The sequence below is a fragment of the Nyctereutes procyonoides genome, unplaced genomic scaffold, assembly GCF_905146905.1.
Source record: "Nyctereutes procyonoides isolate TBG_1078 unplaced genomic scaffold, NYPRO_anot_genome, whole genome shotgun sequence".
Classification (NCBI taxonomy): Eukaryota; Metazoa; Chordata; class Mammalia; order Carnivora; family Canidae; genus Nyctereutes; species Nyctereutes procyonoides.
This window is the reverse complement of record NW_026575047.1, coordinates 33495471-33516838: the sequence shown is the minus strand read 5'-3', so window position 1 is coordinate 33516838 and position 21368 is coordinate 33495471. Positions and strand designations below refer to the sequence as shown.

Genomic DNA, 21368 nt, shown 5'->3' with positions numbered 1-21368 from the left:
TGCTGTGGAACTCCGACTGGGGTCAGGAACCTGCCGGGCTGCCCCAGGCGCCTGTGGTCTGGGCATGGTAACTGGCCTCACTGTAAAAAATGGGATCTCTCCCCACTTGTTTGCTTTTCTTGGGCCTAAAAGGTAAAGGCACGCCCCCACACCCAGGTATTGCAGGCAGGTGCTCAGGCCAGCCCACCTGGGTCCAAATTCTAGCTCTGCCTCTACCATGCTTCCCATCTCTCCCTGCAGGTTTTTCCATTGATAAAATGGGGGTAACAAGGGACCCCAGCTCCTGATGAGAATGGAATTTTCAGTAAAACGGGGCAGTATGGTGGCCCTGGGAAACTCTGCCCTTCGTTATATGCCGACAGGTATTTCTTGATTTGAATCATCTTCCTGGCCTGAAGCCCCGCTGGCTAGCTCTGAGATGGGATGCGTAAAATAGAGGAGCAGAAGGAACGGGGATGAGAACCAATTCTCAGTGAAGGTTCCTGTCAGGGGCCACACCCTCCCTCCAGGCCAGGAGGGCAGAGAAGAGAGGAAGGCATCCCCCCTTTGCTCACTTAGCCAGTGACAGCTTTCATGCAGCTCCCCCCTTCTGGTCCACCAAGGGGAAGGTGGGGTGAGGTCACTAAAGTCCTGGCAACCCACACAATTGTTAATCCTCCTCCGTTGAGATGCAGGATCCAGCTGACATGGGCAGGGTTGGGGGGAGGGAGCCCCCTCCCCACCTGCAAGGAGAATGGTCTCTCTCATCTCAGAACTCCAGGTCCCAGTACCCTGCGACCCACGCCAGGACAGAATGGCACACTGCTTCCATTCCAGAAGGTTCCTTTAACAGAGTAAAGGGCAAGCCCCTGGCCTCTATGGTGTCTAGGCAGGTTGCTTCACCTCTGCTAGCCTCATCTTCTTCACCGGGGACCTCAGTGACTGCTCTTTCCTGGGTGGGAAGGCTCTGGTCCCTATGCCAGCGGGGGGGGGGGGGGGGGGGGGGGGGGGGGCTCTACACGCCCCCTGCTGGCCAAGCGTGGCATGCAAAAATCACGTGCTTGCTGACAGAATCCAAAAGTGAGCGTGTAACCCAAAGGCAATCCAACCCTGACCCTCCGGGAGAAATCCCATTGACCCGGGGACAGCGGCAGGCTGTGATATCAAGGCCAGGGGAACTACTTGGGACCATCATCCCCAGCAGCGACTGGAGCCTCAGCACAGGTTCAGGCTAGTGTGTAAGGAGAAGCAGGGAGGCACAGAGATAGGAATAGACAGGGAAAGCGATGGCCCAGGACACACCAGAGCCCTGGGGTAGCCTTGTCTCCACCTGCTCAGAGCAAGCTTAGGCTTGTCTGACCTCTGCAATTGGAAGATGCCTGGTTGACGCAAATCCCTTTGTCCCAAGCAGAACAGGTCAAGGAGAGCTTCCTAGAAGAGGTGGCACTTGAAATGGGACTTGGAGGCTCAGCAGGGTTCTTTGACATGGGTAACAGGTATGCACAAAATAACCAGAACTTCCACTGCCCACACAGACCCACAACCTTGCCAGGAGCCTCACATGCACGGTCTCAGCTGTGCGTTTATCAGAACTGTGCACCAGGTGAGCAGACTCAGGAGACCCGGCAGCTCGTTCAAGTGCAGGACTGGAGAGTGGTGGAGGGTAGACCAGAAACCCAGGGTGTCTGACCCTTCCCTCTGCACCAAGCTGCCTGTCTTGGTCTTGTTGGCATTTGGTACGATGCCACGGTGAGGGACATCAGACAGCCAGCAGACCACTAAGGCTCCCCACTGATATCAGAAGCACCACTCGTGGTGAGCCTGTGGGGTTCAGAGGGTTGCTTCGCTCTGCAAGAGTGGGGGTCCCAGGGGGGCAGTACTTGCTTCTCTCCTTAACCCCTGAGCTCCTAGAAGACAGGGACTCTCCTCCACAGGGCACAACAGGCTCAGAGGAGCATTGAGGGTGAAGTAGAAGGGGGTGACACACCCCTGTGCCTTCTGAATATGAATAGCCACCGGCTAGACACTCCTAGGGCCCCGCATGAACTGCTCAGGATGGGCTGAGCCACAGTCGCACCCTCACGGGCACGCCAGCCAACAGGGCAGGCAAACAGAGAAAAGGAGAAAACATGATAGATGCTAAGACACAAGGGGCTGGGGGGGGGGCAACAAGGTGGAGAGGGCCCTTCCTGGAGGAGGCGGCCTTCAGTTGAGTCAGTAATCTCAGGTGCCAGCAGGAGTGAGCTAGGTGCAGTGCGGCCAGGATTTCAGGGCGCGGGGAGTGGAGCTCGTCGCAGAGGGGGATCCCCTGAGGTGAGTAGCAGGACCCCCAGGGGTGGCGGTGGCTGTCATGTAAAGTGCATGGCAGGAAGTGGTGTGTGAGAGGCAGGACAGCTGAGCTCCAGGCTGGGCTGCAGCCAGGACAAGCTTGGCGGCTCCTGTCTGTTGGGAGCCAGGCATTGCCTGTTCACGAGTGCCCCCTGGTGGTAATGTGGAAGAAGGGCGTGCAGCGGCCGCAGCCAGAGGAGACTCCCCAACACATGCACACGCGCTCACACTCACACTCACTCAAACACAGTAGTGTTGGAATCCCCTCTGGCCAGCAACAGTCCCTCACCTGAGATTCTAATGAACCCCTATCCCAAGACCCACTGCCAGTGCTCACCAGGGAACCCCGATGTGTCAGCGTCTGCAGCTCCAGGGTATGTGAGAAGCCCTGTCCTGGGTGGGGGTGTGAGGGTGTCTGGGGTCAGCCAGGGTGCGGGCACCTGGAGTGCCATGTGTCCCCTGTGACCTTCTGAGTCAACCTGGTCTCCAGCCAGGGCCTCCACCCTGGTTTTCTGAGTGTTACTCAACAGACCCCCTGTGACCAGCATACTGGTCCCTGATGGAGAGCACTGCCTTGCTCAGAGACCCCAGGGGGCTAGGTGAGCCCCAGGATGTCAGCAGCAGCTATAGGGCATCCCCACCCCTGGACACGGTGGCCTAGCCCCACATGGGGCCAGCCTGTATGCAGGTGGCTCCCTCCCGGCCCCATCCCTGTGGTTTCTGGACCTCCTCCCCACCCCGACCCTATGGTCTCAGCGTAGGCCTTCCTGTCCGCACCTGCCCTGGGCTGAATGAACCATCCATGGGGAGTCAGGAGCTCACATCAGGCCATTTCCCGGGTGGGTGGGTGGGGCTGTGAGAGGTGGCCAGACGTGGGGAACCCCTGCCAGCCCCAGAGGCGTGGGAGCTGAGATATGCCCTCCTGCTCCAGTGGGACTGATGTAGGGGAGCTACTAGAAAGAGGCAGGCGCAGCCACAATCCAGGGTGGGGGTAGGGTGCACACAATGGCCGAAGCTCTCTGCCCCATGGGTGCCCAGACACTGGAAACACTCCTCCTCCTGACAGCCCAGGGAAGCAGCCGTGTGCTAGGGACCCAGAATGGACTGAACGCTTCCACTACCGCTCAGGAAACCAAAACCAGGGCTCAAAGTGGAGGCAGGTGTGGTTGAGGATGTGTCCTGAGTTCTCGTGGGCGCTGCAAGAAGAGGTGCTCGGCAACCTCCCCCTGCAACCCCAACACCTTCATTCACCAAGGCTCATTAGCAGCAGATGCTAGGTCAGCGGCCGAGGCCCTCTCCAGCTAGGGGATCACTGTCCTAGGATTGGTGGGGGGGTTACCTGTCGCTCCCGTTCCAGGCACATTCAAACTTGTCGAAAATGCAGTCATTCTCATATAGGGAACAGAGCTTGCTCCGAAGGTAATCATGGACCTAGCGAGAGAAGGGGCAGGGTGAGCTGACGCAGGGGGCACCCCAACTGTCCTGCCCCTGCAGGAGGAGGGTCTCCCTAAGTAGTGAGAGGCTGTGCCCTCCGGGGTCCGGATGGCCCTCCCAATCCAGCCCTGCTCATTGAGATGGGCCCACAGCCTGTCATGGCCAATCCCTGAGCTGTGGCCAGAGAGAAGACAGTCGCGATGACAAAGGGAACAGCACATCGGGACCAAATCCTGGCCTCTCCCCTCCCACTGCTGTGTGATCCTGGACTAGTGACTTCACCTCTCTGAGCCTTGGTTTCTTCTTCCTTAGAGTGCTTAGAGCACATACCTCATGGGCCGTCGTGGGATCAACCAGAGACTGCCTGGTGTAGGGTCATGCCCCCTGAGGACAGTGACAGTCACGTGAGCCCAAATCGTGGACGAAGGGGAAGGGGAGCTCACACAGGCTCCTTAACATGATCTCAGTAGACGTCACTCGTCCTGTTTTGTGGATGAGGCACTGCCACTCAGAGAGGGTAAGTAACTGGCCCAAAGTCACACAGTCAGGACCCTCTTCCAGAGTCACCTGACACCCTGGGAGAGATGGCGATGCCCCCGTGCACCATGGCCACCTGGCAGCAGCCTCATCCCACAAGCTCTCCCCCACCCGAGGGCCTCGTGAGCACCAGCTGTCAGCTGGGGGTGTGGCCCTGCCTTCAGGGTGGGGGAGAGGAGGGCACCCGGGTCCCCAAAGCCCAAATGCCTGTCTCGACCCCTTACTGTGTGACCCAGAGGGTCCCTTAACTTCTGTGTTCTGTGAGCCTTGGGTTTCCCATCTAGAAAGGGGGTTGGGAACCTCTTAATTCATCTTTAAAAAGATGGGTGCCCACTGGCAGCCTTGATGGGTCCCAGGCTGTGCCGTCTCATCCCTTGCGGCTCTCCCTGGAGGGGCGTCTGTGGCTCCTGCCCCAACTTTCTGTGTGGACCCCTCCTGCTCCGAAGGTTTGCCCCCATCTTACAAAGGGACCTCCTCACGGAGGGAGGAGGCCACAGGGATGGGCGAGAGGCCCGTCCAGGCTGCCCACGAGCCCCCACTGACGAGCCCCCGGGCCCTCCACCAGCCTCTGTGCTCCCCGGTACTAAGGTCACAAGCAACAGCATCCCTCCCCCCACCCCTGGCTGGTCACACCCCACAAGCGGCTGGTCCAGAATCCAAAGTGATCCGGGGCCCAGCTGCTTCTCACCGCGTCCTGCTGCCACCTGCTCCCAGCACCATCTCTCGGCAAACACCTCCCGACCGTTCTCCCCGTGCTATGCCCCCAACTCGTCTGTCTCCATAGGCAGCCGGAAAGACCCTCAAGAAACCACTGTGGATCACGGCACACTGCTGCTCGAGACCCTCCAGTGCTCACAACCCACCCCAGGCTCTGTCCCCAATTGCTTCTCTGACCTCAGTCTTCTCTCCTCTCTGCTCACTCTGCTCCAGCTGGCTCCCCACCATGGCTTGACCACCGCACTAACCATGTGTGCCTGCCTCAGGGCCTTTGCACTTACTGTTCCCGCCTCTGGGAGCACCTTCTTCCCCAGATGGTGGATGCCCTCACCTCCCTCAGACTCCAGCACCCCTACTTTCTTTGTCCCAGCCCCTGGTTTGCTTTATTTGTCACACTTTCTGCAGTTTGGGATTATTTTATCTATTTGCTCAGTTTCTGTTCATCTCTCCCATTGGAACGGAGGCCCCTCGAGGCAGGATCTATCTTGTTCCTCACAGTTTCTCAATGGGGTGCACAGGGTCTGGTACAACACAGGAGCTCTATGCATTTTTTTAGAATGAACAAATGGGGGTTAGAGACCTGGTTTATGGCTCCCCAGGTGCCACAAGGCTCTGGGTCTGGGGGAGGGCATGCAATGGGAGGATGATGGGCCTTCATCCCCAGCCAGAGGCCAGAAGGAGAAGGGTGAGACTTGCAATGGGCTGAGGAGGCCGAGAAGCAGAAAGGGGAGAGCCCAGAGTCTGTGCTGCGGGACCCAAGGGAGGAGGTGGGATGGCGGGGGGGGGGGTCTTGTGCATCAACAGCACCTGGAGGGAGGGAAGCATAGGGCAGGGCTCAGGGACACTTGGGATGGAGCCACTGTGTCAGGGACTCCTGCTCTCCTCCCATGGTGAGCCCCCCTCCCCTGGTGAGCATGTGGGGTGGGGAGCTCCCTCCATGGGAGCCGGCAGGGCCAGGAATAAGGCTGCACAGAGCTCGGGAGGAGGAGCATTGCCAGCTGCACACTGGAGCCCCAGGCTGCCTCGGATGGGACCATGGCACAGATGAGGCCACACAGAGGGGACCCCTGATGGCTTGTGAGTCCCCGAGGAGCCAAGTGACAGAGGCCAAGGCAGCCCTGGGGGAGCCTGAGAGGAAGGCTGATGGACACACATGAGAGAGCACCAGGGGTGATGGAGGATGCAGAGCGGGGAAAGGGGAAACAGATGCGGGAGGGTGCTGCTATCTCCTTCAGACAGGTGCCCCCCTCGGGGAGCCGCCCCCTCCCAGGGAGTCCCCCGCTCCTGCAGCAGCACCTGGCCGAGGCTCACTGGGTCCCTGTCACCCCCTAGGGGGTGAGGCTGTGGCCCCTACCTCTCCCTGAGCCCAGGCTCTCGCCAGGCACAGAACACACCTGCCAAACATGTGTAACCACCCAGATAGAGGAGGGTGAATGGTGACTCTCAGGGGCTCATGTTCACCCCTCCAGATCAGCACTATCGTGTGTGCTCTGCTCCCTGTGGGGGCACAGCAGCCTCACTGCTACACTCGTCCAAGCACCTCCGCGCACTGTCCTGGCTCTCCCTCTCCAGAGAGGTGAGCGCCTCCTGCCCTCGGGTGGCAGGCCAAGGAAGAGCGTGGGCTCTGGGGAAAGCCGCAAGCAGCCATCTCAGGTGTGCGCTTGCTAGCTCTACTCCCACAGATGTACCATTTCATTCCATTTTCTCCAAATAAAATGCGATCAACAGAACATTGGCTCCACTTCCCAGGGCAAATGTGAGGCTTTAAAGTAGAAAACTCTGCCAAGGACTCAGCTCGAGGCGGCATAGGCTGAGGGCTGGCTCACTGACGCCCTTCCCCACCCCCTCTCCTCTACCTTCCTCAAACACAGAGGCCATAAAACTCATTCCCCAGCCTGGTCACAGACCCATTCTGGCCAACGACTTGTAAGAAGTCTTCTGAGGAGTGCTCTGGGAAAGCTTGTGTACTCCCAAGAAAACATCCAACAGACCCAACTAACACAGCCTTTCACGTTTCCTATTTCCTTCTTGGAATGTAGGCATAGTTCCTGGAGGTGTGGCAGCCGTTCTGCCACCGTGAGGTGTCACACATGACGGCAGGGTGGACTTGATCACAGAAGGAGCTGCTAGGATACCATGGAGGTCCCAGAGCCATTCTCTGTTCTTGTGGCTTCTTGTGAAAGGAGAAAAGTCCCTGTGTGTTCATCACTATGCATCAACCAACCGCACCCCTGCTGAGCCCAGTCCGAGAGCATAATAGCCAAAAATGTTAGTTACCATCTTGGTTTCATGTAACTATTTTATGATAGGGTCAACAGGCCAGGGGGCCAGAAGCCAAGCACCCAGCTCTTGGCCTTGTCTCCAAAACAGTCCCCTTCCACGTTATTGGGTCCCCACATACTTTGAGGATCTCTGGAGGCTACAGACCCTCTCTCTGCAAAATGCCCATGTTAAACATCACACCTAGTTTTAGGGTCTGTGGGTCTTTACTGATGAGAAGGGCCATGGAAGGCTGTCACTCCTGCATCCCTAACCCAGGCCCTGACAGGGAGGGAGGACAGGGAATGGGCTGGAGGGCCCCCTGGGCTCTGTGTCCACCACCGGCCAGCTGCGAGGCAGCTCCCACTTGTCCTGGCCTCTTAGCACCCAAGTTCCCTTCCAGCCAAGTGGAGCTGATGGCACCCCCTTTGCAGGGGCAGTAAGGAATTGAAGTGACGACTGTTAAGTGTGTGACACCTTGTGGGCACCTAGTATTTGGTGACACTGTGAGGGTCTGACCAGGGGAGCTTCCAGTGGGTCTCACTTTAATATCACATGAATTTCGTTTTCTACCCCCTAACATATCTGGGTAGATCCTAACAGAAAACTGATAAATTATAACTTTCCTGGAAGGTGTCCCTGGCTTCAGCCTACGTGCCTGGCTTCCAAGGCCTGTGGTTGAGGATGTAGAAACAGAGCGTGCCACCCTGTCCCCACTGCCCGCACTCAGCAGGGGTGTCCCCGGGGGAGGGCACTGTTTCTCCCATTTTAACCTAGGGCTGCAGATGCTGCTCCGAGGAGGCACAACATCTGTACCCTTAATCATCTGAACCCTCAAACTGGGCTGAGCCTGATGTTCAACCTTGTTCATCTGGGCCCTGGACCGCAGAGGCCAGCAAACAAGTGGACAGCACCCACCGACCCAGTGAGGCAGGACAGAGCAGGTGCTTCTGCTGGGGCTGGGGACAGGCTCCCTGATTACCTGAGTCTTAGCATCTTCGCCTACAATACAGGTGTATGAAGGCCACTTCTGTGGCTGGGGAGACCCTGTCTGGGGGAGTTCTGGGCACAGGGCCCGGAGGCCCGGGGTGGGAGGGTCTCCTACTCTGCAGAGGGGCTCCGATTTTTCTGGGCTGTGGCACCTACCTGGTAGGTCTCTATGGGCCTCGCCTCCATGTTCAGGTCCCAGACTTTGACCGTGAGGTAATCCCGGGTGAGCATGTACCGGCCGCTGTGGCTGAACTTCACATCCGACACAGAGGAGATGATTTCCGAGAAGAAGGAGCGGTTACTGGGGTCCTCAGGCTCTTCAAACACTGTGAGGACAGAGAATCCATGGCCATCACAGGGCTGCTCGCCCCCACGGGCCAGAATAACAGACCGCTCTGCTTTCCATCCTGGGCTCTCGCTGTAGGGTCACTCATTCATTCCTCAAACCTGTAACTGAACACCCACTCTCCGAGGCAGTGGGCCCAAAGGGCTGTCTGAGGAGGGAAAGAACAGCTTTCGGGACAATGTTTATTGAGCATTTATTCTCAGCCTGATTCTGTGCAGAGCCCTTCCTGTTCATAACTCATCTAACCACCTAATAAAAACATCTGGTCAGTACCACCATCATTCCCTTTTCATAGCTGGGAAAACTAAGTCACAGATGGCTGAAATCCATGCCCGAGGCACTGAGCTAGAAGAAAGTTGCGGAGTGGGGATTTGGACCCAGAGTGGCACTCGCTGTGCTGCACTCGACGGCCGCCTGCTGGTGACGCTGAACACCAGGACAGCGAGGGGTCCTGACATTCTCGCCTGTGTTGGGCAGTGTCCTGGGCTAGCCTGGGCACTGCTGGTGGCCCTAGGGCCCTGCCCATGCAGCACTGGGCACTCGCGCCTGAGCCCTGCTGGCGGGCACTCTGTTTGGTTGCCGCAAGGATTGTGGCAAAATCAAATCTCGCTGCCACAGACAGAGCTTGAGTCCCACCTGCCCTTATCTCCCATCTCCTATTACCTTGGACCAGGTGCCCCACACAGGGAATTGCTTAGGCTCCCAATGGTGACACCTTGCTGCCCCAATCGGATGATCCCACTCTGGGGCGGAGTGCACGGTGAGCACCTCCCCAGGCAGCGCCCCCTCTCTGCTGCCCCCAAGCACTGAGCTTTCCTGACACGCAGAGGACCCCACACAGCAGGACAGGCTCTTCTGGGCTCAGTGGCTGGCTGTCCCACCAGTCTGAGCACCAACAGCCTCATTGGCTAATCAGATCCTACAGTGGTCCTGGTGCTGGAGCAGGTGGGGACCAAACATGACCCAAGCCTCACCTTAGCTAACCAAGCACTAACTCGTAGGAGCTGGGGCACAGGGGGGCCCGGGGAACACGGAAGAGGATGGAGCGGTGGTCTGGCAGCTATTCCCCAGCCAGTCTGGAAAGTCTTAAACATCTGACAACCTGCCTAGCTGTCCCCATGGAAACCAGCTGAGTAGCTGCTCCACCTGCTGGCCCCTGAGCCCCTAGACCTGAAACAGGGAAGCAAGAAGCAAGAGAGCTGATCACATGTCCTTAGAGGCTCACAAACATGCCCTGCCGGCCGGCACCGCCCCCCATCCCAAAGTCCCTCATCCTACTTCCCAGGTAGGTCTGTCCCAGCCCTGTATTCCCCCCTATTTGGGACACCAGATCTCTCTTCTGTCGCAGGTAGATGCCAGTTCCTGCCACTAGGGGTCAGAACAAAAGATGAGTTCCAAAGACAAAACGTGGTCTCTTAACACCCCAACTCTGCACCCCAGGCCTGCCCTGGAGGTCTCTGGAAAGCCCCAGGGCTGGCCCTGCTCACTTCACCCCTGCACCGTGCAGAGCATCTGGCATGCCTTGCAGGGTAGGTGGTGGCTTGGGATCAAAATCACAGAGCAGCGTCCGCACTGAACACCACGGAGCCATGGGCTTGTCTCCTGCCAGCTTCAAGGAGCAAGATACCGCAAAGGTCAAAGGCTGAGAGGATGCTCTAATCAAGAGCTGAGAACAGAAACACCAAACGGCCCTCTGTAACCCGAGCTCTGGCTGTATGCGGGCATTTCTGATGGCTCTTTGAGCACAAAAGGACTGGTGCTGCACACAGTTAATGGGAAGACATACTGACAGGTGTGAAAAAATTATCCAAAAGTCCTTTTTATTTTTCAAAAATTCCTGTGAAATTTCTGATACCAGTATTTTTTTTTTTGTCAAAAGGTTGCAGAATGTCCTCTTCCATGTCAATTCCCGTCCCCTCCTCCCTGCTACCACAGGCAAGCCGCACGTCCCCCAGGGCGTCAATAACAGATAAGGGAGTCTCCCCTCTAATTGATGGACTCAGAAGGACAGTTCACAGTAATTATTGCTGCCAAGAGTTTAAAGAAATGCATCCCAGAGCCCCTGTCATTGTGACAGGCTCAATCCCCCTCCCCATTCTCCCCCGATTACATTCAGGTTGTAGGGTTCCGAATCCCCAGAAATGTCCTATTTCATTTTAATGATTTTGCTAATTAAGGCTCTGTGGCCCCGGTTGGTACCCTGAAAACCACCTCCTCCTGTCTGGGTGTCCATGGCATCGCTGCTGGCATACAGTGGGGAAGGGTGAGAAGCCCTTCACACTCCCCAAAATGAGGTGAAGGGGTCCTAGGGAGCCCAGCTCTGAAGCACCTGTGCACCCCAGGAATGGGAAGGTGAAGCCAGAGGTTGGGTGCGGGCCTTCCTCTCCAGCCTCGTCCACAGTTGAGCATTCCTCTGTTGCTTAAAGCTCTCTATGGCTTCCACTGCCTACAGGATCAAGATTCGGGTTCCTACAGGTAGACGACAAGCTCCTTCCTAACCAGGCCTTCACCGGCTGCTTCTCCAGCCACCTCCAACTGCCTCTCTGCCAGGGCCCCAAGGGCCTCGAAAAAGGTGAGGCCAAGCAAGGCCCCCAGGGCAATACACTGAACAATTCACTCTCAGGGTCCCCTTAAATGAATGCCTCTTCCAACACCCTGTGCTGCCATACCCGGCATCAGAGCAGAGCAAGCTCTGTGTGCCCTCTGGCAAGCCCCTTAGCCTGAGCACAATGTGCCTCACCTGGAGAGCAAGCACGATGGGATCTCCAGAGGGAATCACTGGAAGCACCCAGCTCAAGGAGGGGCGGGTCAGTAAAAACGTGTAGCTATTTTTAGAGTAATTTTTTTCTCATTTTCTCTCCCTGAAATTTCCTTTCCCATTTTTACTCCTTGTCTTTCTTACCAACTCCTATACATCCTTCAGAACCCTAATTCAAATGCCCTGTTCTACATGCATCTCATCCAGATTCTCTCCAAAGAAAATACTCAGCCTTGCTGCCTGCACAGCCTGAGCCTGGGGTACTCTCCTGGATGGCATCCGCAGGGATATGTGGTCACAGTCATGGGACTGTGAGCTGTTCAGGCAGGGCTCCTTCCTCTGTCCTTGGTCATCTGAGCATCCTTGCCCAGGCTGGAGCCTTACTCAGAGCCCAGCCCTACTCACAGGGTGGAAAGAACCTTCAGTGCTGCCTGTCAACGCCACCTCTTCTCGACATTTCTTTCCCAACCTAATATGATCCCACTGAAGTTTCTAGGCTTCACTCACCCACTGAAGCCTGTATCTGCTAGAAGTGGCTTCTGAGTGCCTGCAGCTCTTGCTCTGTGTCCCTCTGGGTGGCACCTGCTCCATCCCACTCCTGTCTCTGGTCATGGGTGGGTAGGAGAGGGTGAAATGGAACCAGGAGAGTTGATCAGATGGGGACAGGATGAAGGAGGGATCAGACTTAGAGCTAGACCTGCACTGACTTGAGCCACACGTTCAGCCTCAACTGTGCAGGCCAGTGAGGCCTTGGAGAGAGACAGATGCACAGAGGAGGGGCTCTGGGAGGACACAGGAAGATGCGGGCCTGAAAGAGCAGATGGGGTCCTGCCGGGTTGTTGCTCATGCTGCCCTGGCATCGAGCCCCTCCTCCGCCCTGAATGATGAGCACAAGTCCAGGCTGGCCCCCCATCAGGCTCCAGGAGCCCAGGTAGCCTTGCTGGGCACAGGAGGAAGAGTGGATTATGGGTCACAGGGCACCCCCCTCCCCTGACGGGCACCTCATTGCAACGACTGCTGGGGGAGAGGCCACCTGCATGACAGCCTCCCGGCCGCTGACCCCTGCAACCCCCCCGGCCACTAGGAAGGTAGAGGGGGTTCCAAGTGGGGAGGAACAGGGAGTCGTTACAAGGTGGTGGGTATAATGAATGTTAGCTGATGAAGAGCTGTCAATTGTCCCCTGCTCAGCACCGTTTGATGGACCTCAATGGACAAAATAAAACCCGATCCTCACTGTGGCCCTGGCCCTGCATGATCTGTCGCCACCTCTCAGCCATCATCCATCAGCCTGCTCCTTCCCCGACGCTGCAGCCAGGCTCCTCCCACCCGCTGGACGCCCCCCCAGCCCCGCCTCTTCCCAGGCTACTCCCACCTGCTGGGCCCTCAGCCCCGCCTCCTGCCCCCCCTTCCCAGGCTCCTGACATCCCCTGGGGGCCCTCAGCCCTGCCTTCTGCCCCCACCTCTTCCCAGGCTCCTCCCACCTGCTGGGGGTGGGGGGAACTCAGCCCCGCCTTCTGCCCCCTCCCTTCCCAGGCTCACTTGCTCTCTTTCATCCTTTGAGGTGTGCCGAGAAGCCTCTTTGGACCATAGTAATCTTCTCTTTGGACCACAGTAATCGTAATGGAGAGCCAACTGCAGCAGGAGACATCCTCAGAAACGTCCCCCGCTCGATGCTCCTGTTTACTTGGCATTTGCCTACCTCTCCACTCAGCTTTGTAAGGGCAGGAGCCTGCTCTGGGCACAGAGCCTGATGTCACCCCACCCTCTCCATTCCGGTGGCCTGGAGGGCCAGCAGGCTGGACTTTGCGGGCGGATGCAGGACCTGACTGCCTCCCCTCCTCCACCGTGTCCCCCCCCCCCCCACTTGCGACTTGAGCATCATGGAAGGGTCCCTATGGCTCCTGTCCTTTCAGAGTAAACCCAAAGAGCTGGCATGGTCTGTAAGACCTCTGTCCGGGGACCCCTCTCTAACCACACACCTCTCTGCCCTCACTTCCCATCTCTGCCTGCTTTACTCCTGCCTTTGCACTGGGTGTTCCCTCTGTTGGAGACCTTTGCCCTGGCTCTGCCTCCAGTTATCTGGAGCCTTCCTGGCAGAGGTGGCTGGGTCTGGTCTTCCTACCCCAGATTCGTGATCAGGAGTGAGTCCTGGGAGTCGGCCCCACCTGGCCCCTTTCAACGATCCTCGCTCATCCACAATCCTCATGAGAGTTCTTAGTTCTCTTAGAACTAAGTGAAGATTAAGTGAAGATAAACTCTTAGTGAAGATTAAGTGAGAAACGTACAAGTTTATAGGCGTGGGACCATCAGAGCCTCTATCCTAGCTCCACTAGCTGTGTGATCTTGGGAAAACACCTTAACCTCTCTGTGCTGCAGATGTGGGAAACATTAACAGCCCCTAAAGATGTCCACTTTCTAATCTCTGGAACGAGACTTATGTTACCTCACATGGCAAAAGACTCTGCAGATGTGGGTAAGTAAAGGATCTTGAGCTACAGAGATTATCCTGGATTCTCCAGGCGGCCCCACTGTAACCACAAAGGTCCCTATGAGAAAAGTAGGAAGGTCAGAGGCAGAAGAAGGAGACGGGATGATGGAGCAGAGGTTGGAATGCCACACTCGAGACGACGGAAGGGCCGTGAGCTGAGGGATACAGCAGCCTCTAGAAGCCAGGATGCCTTTGTGGCTGTTGCAAATCAGAACACAAATGGTTGTTGTTGAAGCTGAGTTTTTAAACAGACCCAAAGATGAGATCTTTTCCTTGATACCTCGCTTCTGTCCACTGATCCAGTTGCTGCCCAAACTCAGGAGTGGCTGGTAGTGGCACTCAGAGATTCATGGTCAAGACAACATCCTCCCAACAGGTGAAACAGGGACTTTCCCTTCACTGGATGAAGGGTGTCCTGGATCACGAGTGGATGTTGATTCCGGCATTGGACAGTTAAGGAAATCGAGGCACAGAGAGAGGTGCGGTGGCTTCCCTGGGCCCTCTGTCAGGGGCAGAGCTGGGCTGCTCGGGCCACTCCACTGCCCAGCCTGCACCCTCACATCTTCCTCCATAGCAGTGGAAATTCGAGTCTTTTGTCTGCTAGTCATTATGACAGGGTAACCATGGAAACACCATCCATGATGCCTCAAAATAGACAGTTACTTCTGCTTTTGACAGCACAGAGCCTGTGCTATGCTGGGGCATGGAGTCCCTCGAACAGGGGATCACGTTGGTCGCTTCCCCCTGTGGGATTCCTGTGATGCACTGGACCGGAGCTTGGGCAGCAACAGCCCAGCTGACGTTTGTTGAGCGCTTGCGACACACGGGGTGCTGTTCTGAGTTTATGTCTCGGATCCTCCTCCGATCATCTGATCTGGGGAAAGCAAACACTCCGTCTGCTCACTACTGAAGGCAGGTGACACAAGAACCAGAAAACAAGCCGCAAAGCACGCTTGGCGCCAAAAAAGACTGTGGATGATCCCCTGACTGGTATTAAAGGGAAAGTTTCTGGCAAGATACTGAGTTTGAGAACGAAAAAAAAGAAGTCTAGAAAAATTGAAAATACAGAATCTGTTCCAATAGCAAACCTGCATAATCCAATCATCGAAACAGATCTACACATGAGTTTCACTAAGACTTCAAGGAGCAAATGCTAAAATAACTGTTTTAGGCAAAGAAAGAGTGTGGCCCACCTAGCTTGTTTTATGAGTTGAATAATCCTAATAAAACTGGACAAAGTGAAAAAAAGACAGTTGAAGATTGTAATCTTCTTTATAATCATTTATATCACTTTTGCAGAATTTTTGCATTTATGGAAAAATGTCTCTGCAAGAGCCCTGACCCCAGGGCTGCCTGGGCACAGCGTGAGGTCATAGTGGTCAGAAGCTACAGAGACCACTCCCTCTTCATGCCTTGGCCCTACAAACGCCTTCTGGAATCTCAACGTGATCTAGGAAGAGGCAACTCCAGTTACTATGTTCACGGCCACTCCGGGAGAGGAGGCCAGAAACACAAATGGAGTTGAGTCATCCAACATGAAGGTCTAATTCTTGCACTCTTGAGGTTGTGAGTGATTCACCTGCAGCGCATACACCCCAGGGTGTGTGACAGCTACATGCCCGAAATCCACGTGCGTGTGCCTGTGCTCTGGAAGCCTGCAAGTGACGGCTGCCCTGGTAGGTGGCCACTCACTCAGACCCCCGGGGTACCAGATGACAGAAGCCAAGGGGGACTCTGACTTCCCCTCCAGCCCTTGAGAAACATCATTCAAAGAGTGTAGGGTGCACGGAGCTGTCTCTCTACTCCCCAGATCCCAGCCTTCCTGCACACACACGTGTTTCCTGATTAAGAGTTAAAATCCAAGCTAAAATGCAAATACACAGACAGCTTAGATAGGGAAGAATACTGTACGACTTTCTAGAGCCCGCCATGCAGGGACCATTGCTTGGCATGTTTCTTGCCCCTGTTTCCTGTTGCCACTGTTGGACGAAAATAGTTTTTGCCTGGCTTTCTTACCCCCACAAAATACTTTAACATAACATTTTCCTCATGTCATTAAAAATCTTCTAACTCAATATTCTAAATGACCAGACAACCTTCCAAGATTCAGATGGCACCGTCATTCACTTGTCGTTTGCTCTGTTGGATGCTTAGAGTGTTTCTGAATTCAGCCCCTATAAAAAAGGCTGGACCATGAAGTCTCATCCTCCTTCCTTCCTATGGGGCTCACATGGGCTCAGGCTGGGCCCAGGAGCAGAGCCCAGGCTCTCCTCTCTTCACCTTGTTCTGTGCCAGTCTGACCCGGAGCTGCACATGGACAAGTCTCCATCCTGAGCCACAGGCTGCAGGCACAAGGTGGTCTGGGATGGGGGTGCAGAATAACAGCCCCAGAGCGGTCTGTACCCTAACTCACAGCACCTGGCAATATGTTATGTTATGTGGCAAAGGGGAAATTAAGATTGCCTATGAGCTCAATCATCCAGGTAGGTCCACTGTCATCACCAGAGTCCTTAAAAGTGGAAGGGGAGCAGGAGAGGCAGGGTCAGCGTGATGCAGCATGAGAAAAGCCAGCACTGGCTACGCAGTTGGAGGGAGGGCTGCAGCTGGAGGGAGGGCCGAGAGCCAGGCACTGCAGGCAGCCCCAGAGGCTGGAGATAGGGATGCATGGATTCCACCCCCTGTCCCCGGAGCCTCAGAAGGAACCAGCCCTGCTGACACCTTGATTTTTGTCGGATAACTCATGTCAGACTTCTGAACTGCAGAACTATAAGAGAAAAAAATCTGTGTTGTTTTAAGCTACCAAGTTTGTGGTCATCTGTTTAGGCAGCTCTGGGACCCCAATGCAGCCCTGGGCTGCTCTTAGGGGGCTGGGCACTGTCCACACTCACATCCTGGGCTTCCTGTCCATCCACACACACTGGAAACTTCAAACCTTTATCTCCAGCCAGGACCCTGTCCCGACAGCCCTCCCTGGAGCCCAACACGATCCCACACGTACCGTGTCCAGAACAGGCCTATTGGTCCTATCTCTGCTCCTGGCTGCCCTGCAGGACAGAACCCCACCTCCACCCACCACACAAACCAAACCTCCGATGGAGTCATCATGGTCCACACACCACATGGCAAAGCCTGCTAGCTCAGGCTTCAAAGAACACCCAGGATGGGACCTGTCTCCCCATCATTGCTATCCCACCCAGGGTCCACTGTTTATTCTCAATGAACCCTGGCTCCTCCCACCCCTGCTTCCACATTGACCTCTGCAGTTTCTTTTTTTCAAACACGTGTCTTGTGACATCCTGCCCTGCCCTCAACCTTCTGCTGGTTTCTCTTCTCATTTAGAATGAAACCAATCCTTCCCCTGACCTGCAGAGCGCTGGCCACTCAGCCCTCTCAGCGCTGGAGAGAAGGCTGTTCCTGGGGCTGAGCATGTGCATGAGGGCTCTGTCTGGGCTCCCCTGGAGAGGTCTGGGGCTCATGGACGGGTGACAGCTGCTTGAGCAGGTGCAAACCCAGAAAGGACACTGTGCCCAGTGAGGAAGCCCCGGACGCTGGAGCATGGACGTGCCCAGGGAAGAACAGTGTGGTGAGAGGTGGCGGACGGAGCTTGCCAAGGAGGGGGGAGGGGCTGGCAGCTGCTGAGAGTCCTGAGCCTGAGTCCTTGTGCACCGGCTGAGAGCCACCCTCTTGGACTGTCCAGGGAAACTTCGTTCCTGAGGGGAAGAGAGTGACCCAGTCCCTCCCAACAGACCTCTGATAAATCCGCCTCTGCCAGCCTACTGGTCTCTCATTCATTTGTTCACTCAACAAGTACTTATTTCCAGACGCTGTTGTAGGCACTGGGGTGCATACAGAGATGAACGGCAGTCCCCGCCCCCTGACTGGGTCCTGTCTGTCCCTGTACCCCTGCTACCATGGCACGGTTACCTAGGAAGGACACTGTGGCCTGACTTCCCCTGATCCTCTGCCTTTGGGGGCCTCTGGGGATGCCAGCACCAAGCAGCCCAGCCTGGTGGTGAGAGCACCAGCTGGGACATCCCAGACGCTTCAGGTCCTGCCTCACCACTTTTCACTCTGGGTGATCTTGGACCCATCCCTGGAACCTAAGTTTCCTGTTCTGTTCAGGACTCCGTCAGAACTCAAGTGAGGGTGAGAGGATGTGGCAGAGTTGTCTGGGCACCCAGCTCAGCGCATCCAGTGAGTGAGAGCTGTTGTGTGGTCGTGACAGTGGTCCTCTGGCGTTCCCTGGACCTTGCTCAGCCAGGATCCCCACAGCACCCCTATGGCATCCCCCCAGCTGGTCCTATAGTGGGTTCCAGCACCAGGAATTGACCTTGTGGAGCTCACAGGCTGCGGGGGGAGACTCCCCAGCCCACAGAAAGTTCTACAGGGTGTGGCCAGTCCATGAGAGGGAATCTCTGGGGATTCTGGGGGCACAAAGAAGGGGCCTGAACCAATGTGGGGGTCAGGGAAGGCTTCCTGGAGGAGTTGACCACTGAGTATGGTCCCTCCTAAGCTTCTGGCTCCCAGCCTACTCCCTGACCCTTGTTTTAGCTGCCTGCTCCCTAGAAGCTGGGCAGCTCCTCTCGGGGAACTCAGGGGGCAGTGGGTGGCAAGACCAGGATTCCCCCAGCCCCGGACAGTGCAAAACACACCTATGCTACTCCCACCCGCCCCGGGCCACAGCACCAGGATGGCTGCTGCCCTGCCACCCCCACATTGTACTGGGTCCTGGATGGTGTCGACACTTACGTTTGGAGTGCTTGTCACACAGGGCGGCTGCACGCATGTCGCAGAGACGCAGAGAGCCCTTGCTGCTGCTGTAGACAAAGAGGTTGCAGTGGTGGGGGTGGAACTCAGATGCTGTGATCACCTCTGTGAGGTCTTCCATGTTGGCCGGCTTGATGTCCACGATGTCTGGCGCTGTCAAGGAAAGGGCAGAGAAGGGAGGGCACCCTCGCTGCACTGCCTTCCCATCCACCCTGCATCTGTTCTACGTCTCCATTCCTGAGACTCCTGGACAAAGCCCCAGACAGTATCTGAGCTGCAGACCTGCATGCCCAACTGCCCACTGGCTGCCCCTGCTGGGTGCCGTCTACTGTCCCCATCAGCCTGGACCCGCAGCCTCCCTGACCTGTGCTTTCTCCCAGCTGGCTCCCACCAGGTGCCCAGCCTCCCCTCCAGCCCCCTCACCAGGGGCCAAGCAGAAGGCAAGGAGGGTTTGAGTGCCTAGTATGTGCTGGGCTCCTGGTAAACAATTTCGGTTCTCCCCATCACTCAGTGAATTGTGCCTGGAGCTGAGCATATGGGCACCCCCACCCCCGGAACCCACTCCCCTTTTGTCCACAGCATCGAGATTCTCCCTGGCAGAAAAAGTTCTCTGCCTGTCTGAGTTCTCCGCTCTCATCTGTGCCTTCCCCTCCACTCGCAATCACCATGAGTGATGAGCACGTGGCCTCGGAGGTGCCAACAGAGGGGCTCCAGGCTTGAGACGTGGGGAATGCTGGGAGCAGCTCTGTCCTCTGCTGGGCTGGGTGGTGTGCAGAGGAGGGGTGCATACTTGCTGCTGTGACAAGGGGGACCTGGAGTCCACGGGTGGGGTAGATAGCACCAAAGATAGACTGGGGGGAAAGACCTGGCAAGGCCATTTGAATCCTGAATCAGGATTCATCAGAAGCCATGGCCCTTGGGTGATTAAGCGTGGAAGCCAATAAATCCATTTTCTGTTTAGGATCAAGTATTTTGTCGCCTGCAAAGAAAGTATCCCTGACAGATGCTCTAGAGCCCAGAGAGGGTAAGCAACTTGTCCAGGATGGCTCAGCAGTGAGTAGTAAGTCTGGGCCCCATCCATTGCTTGTTGCCTACAGTAGTGAACCGGAACCCCCTGGTGTAGCCTTCAGAGCCTGGCATCGCCCCTCTTCCTCTCCAGCTTCAGATCTGACTAGTCACTGGGCCCTAAAGTCACTTTCCTCTCTGACAGTGACATCCTGGTCTCTGGTCTCCCCAGCCCTGTGTGGGGCTTTTGCCCTCTCCTCCCTATGAATGTGTGTGTGGGCCCAGGAGTCCGAGGTTCAAATCCCAGCTCTGCCACCTTTTGCCTGTGCAGTTGAGGGGCTCTTCATGCCTCTGGTTCCTCACCTATAAAATAGGCCAACAGTTCTAACGCAGTCTTGCTGTGAAAATCAGAAGAGGCAAAGCCCCTCACTCACTGCTTGGCACATTACAGAGCTCAGTGAGTATCAGGGACATAAGTATTTTTTATCATGTGGAAAATTCTGATTGAAAGTCTGAGACTCACCGGCCATCAGCCCTCCCTCCCCCTCCCACCGCAGCCTCATTAAGAGGCATTTTCTGACTTTTGTGAACATGAGAGTTTATAAAACATCATAAAAGATGGATCTAAGTGACCAGAGGCAGCAAGGAGGGTCTGTGCACTCACACTCAAATACTGCTGCTGGAAGCACCTCACTATATAACCAGAAAATTAGAATCACATAAAAATAGAGAGAGGAGGAAGAAGGAGCCTGGGCTGGTTTCCCAGGAAACTGCGGTTTTCTGGTATGATAAGAAACAGAGATTAAATCATGAAAAATGAGACAGAACAGTAAGAGAGAAAAAGCCAACACTTCTGTGCCAATTCCCTCCCCATCCTCCGGGGGCTAAGCGCCTGCAGACACCTGCTTGGGAACAGCTTCAGTTTCTCCCCCAACTTATTTTTTTTTCTCCCCCAACTTAAAGTGGTGTCCAGGGAAAATGTGCGGCCGTTTACGAAATGTCATGCACATTAGCACAGCACCTGTTTGATGCTCTGCACCAGAGGGATTGAATTCTCTTTGCAGAACTCAGGCCACAAAGGTCCAGTGAAGCCTGGGGGACACAGAAGCGCCCAGGCCTCAGGGGATGCAGGCTGGCTAGCAGTCGACATGTGTCTACGCTGTGTCATAGGGCTATGACTTCCCAGGGAGCAGGATGCAGTGGGATAAGGTGGAAACGCCCTGCCAACCACTGCAGCTTCCCTTTGGGGACGGGGTGAGGGGGGGATTTGTCCACGGGCCCCCGTGGGACTCAGGGAAGCCACTCCCTTATTGCTCTTCCTGATGAATGGAAGGCGGAAGTGACAGGTACCATGTGTCACTCCCAGGCTGTAGTGGTGACAGCCAGCACGTGGTGTGCGGTGACATGTTCCCCTCTGCTCTGAGACCCTCACCTTGGGTGGCCCGCTCTATGAAATACCCCTGGGCTGTTTCAAGCCTCTGAGATTTTCCAATCGTCTGTTTCTTCTGCACATAACCTACCCTCTCGACCCACTTGGTGTCCAAAGCCTCTTCACAGGCCCACCTTCACATCCCACAGGATGTTCTAGAACACACCTCAATGGAGAAGGATCAAAGGGGTGACGTCTGAACTCCAATGGCGCTGCCTCCACAAAGACCAAAACTTTTACGTACCCGACGACAACGACAACTGTTCTGTTTACGACCGTTGTTCATTGTGAGTCATAGGCCATGTGCTCAGTCACCGGCCACCCACATTTA

General features: G+C 55.9%; 1 protein-coding gene across 2 annotated transcripts in view; it reads right to left on the bottom strand.

Moving 5' to 3' along the window:
* The window catches only part of PPP2R2C (protein phosphatase 2 regulatory subunit Bgamma), a 134915-nt gene that overhangs the window by 7568 nt on the left and 105979 nt on the right, over window positions 1–21368 (bottom strand). For both annotated transcript variants that reach the window (XM_055326033.1, XM_055326034.1), the window contains exons 6-8: window positions 18586–18750; window positions 8401–8570; window positions 3647–3738 (exon numbers count right to left, since the gene is read on the bottom strand). In XM_055326033.1, the coding sequence (XP_055182008.1) occupies window positions 3647–3738; window positions 8401–8570; window positions 18586–18750 (427 nt within the window). The remainder of the gene's footprint in view (window positions 1–3646; window positions 3739–8400; window positions 8571–18585; window positions 18751–21368) is intronic.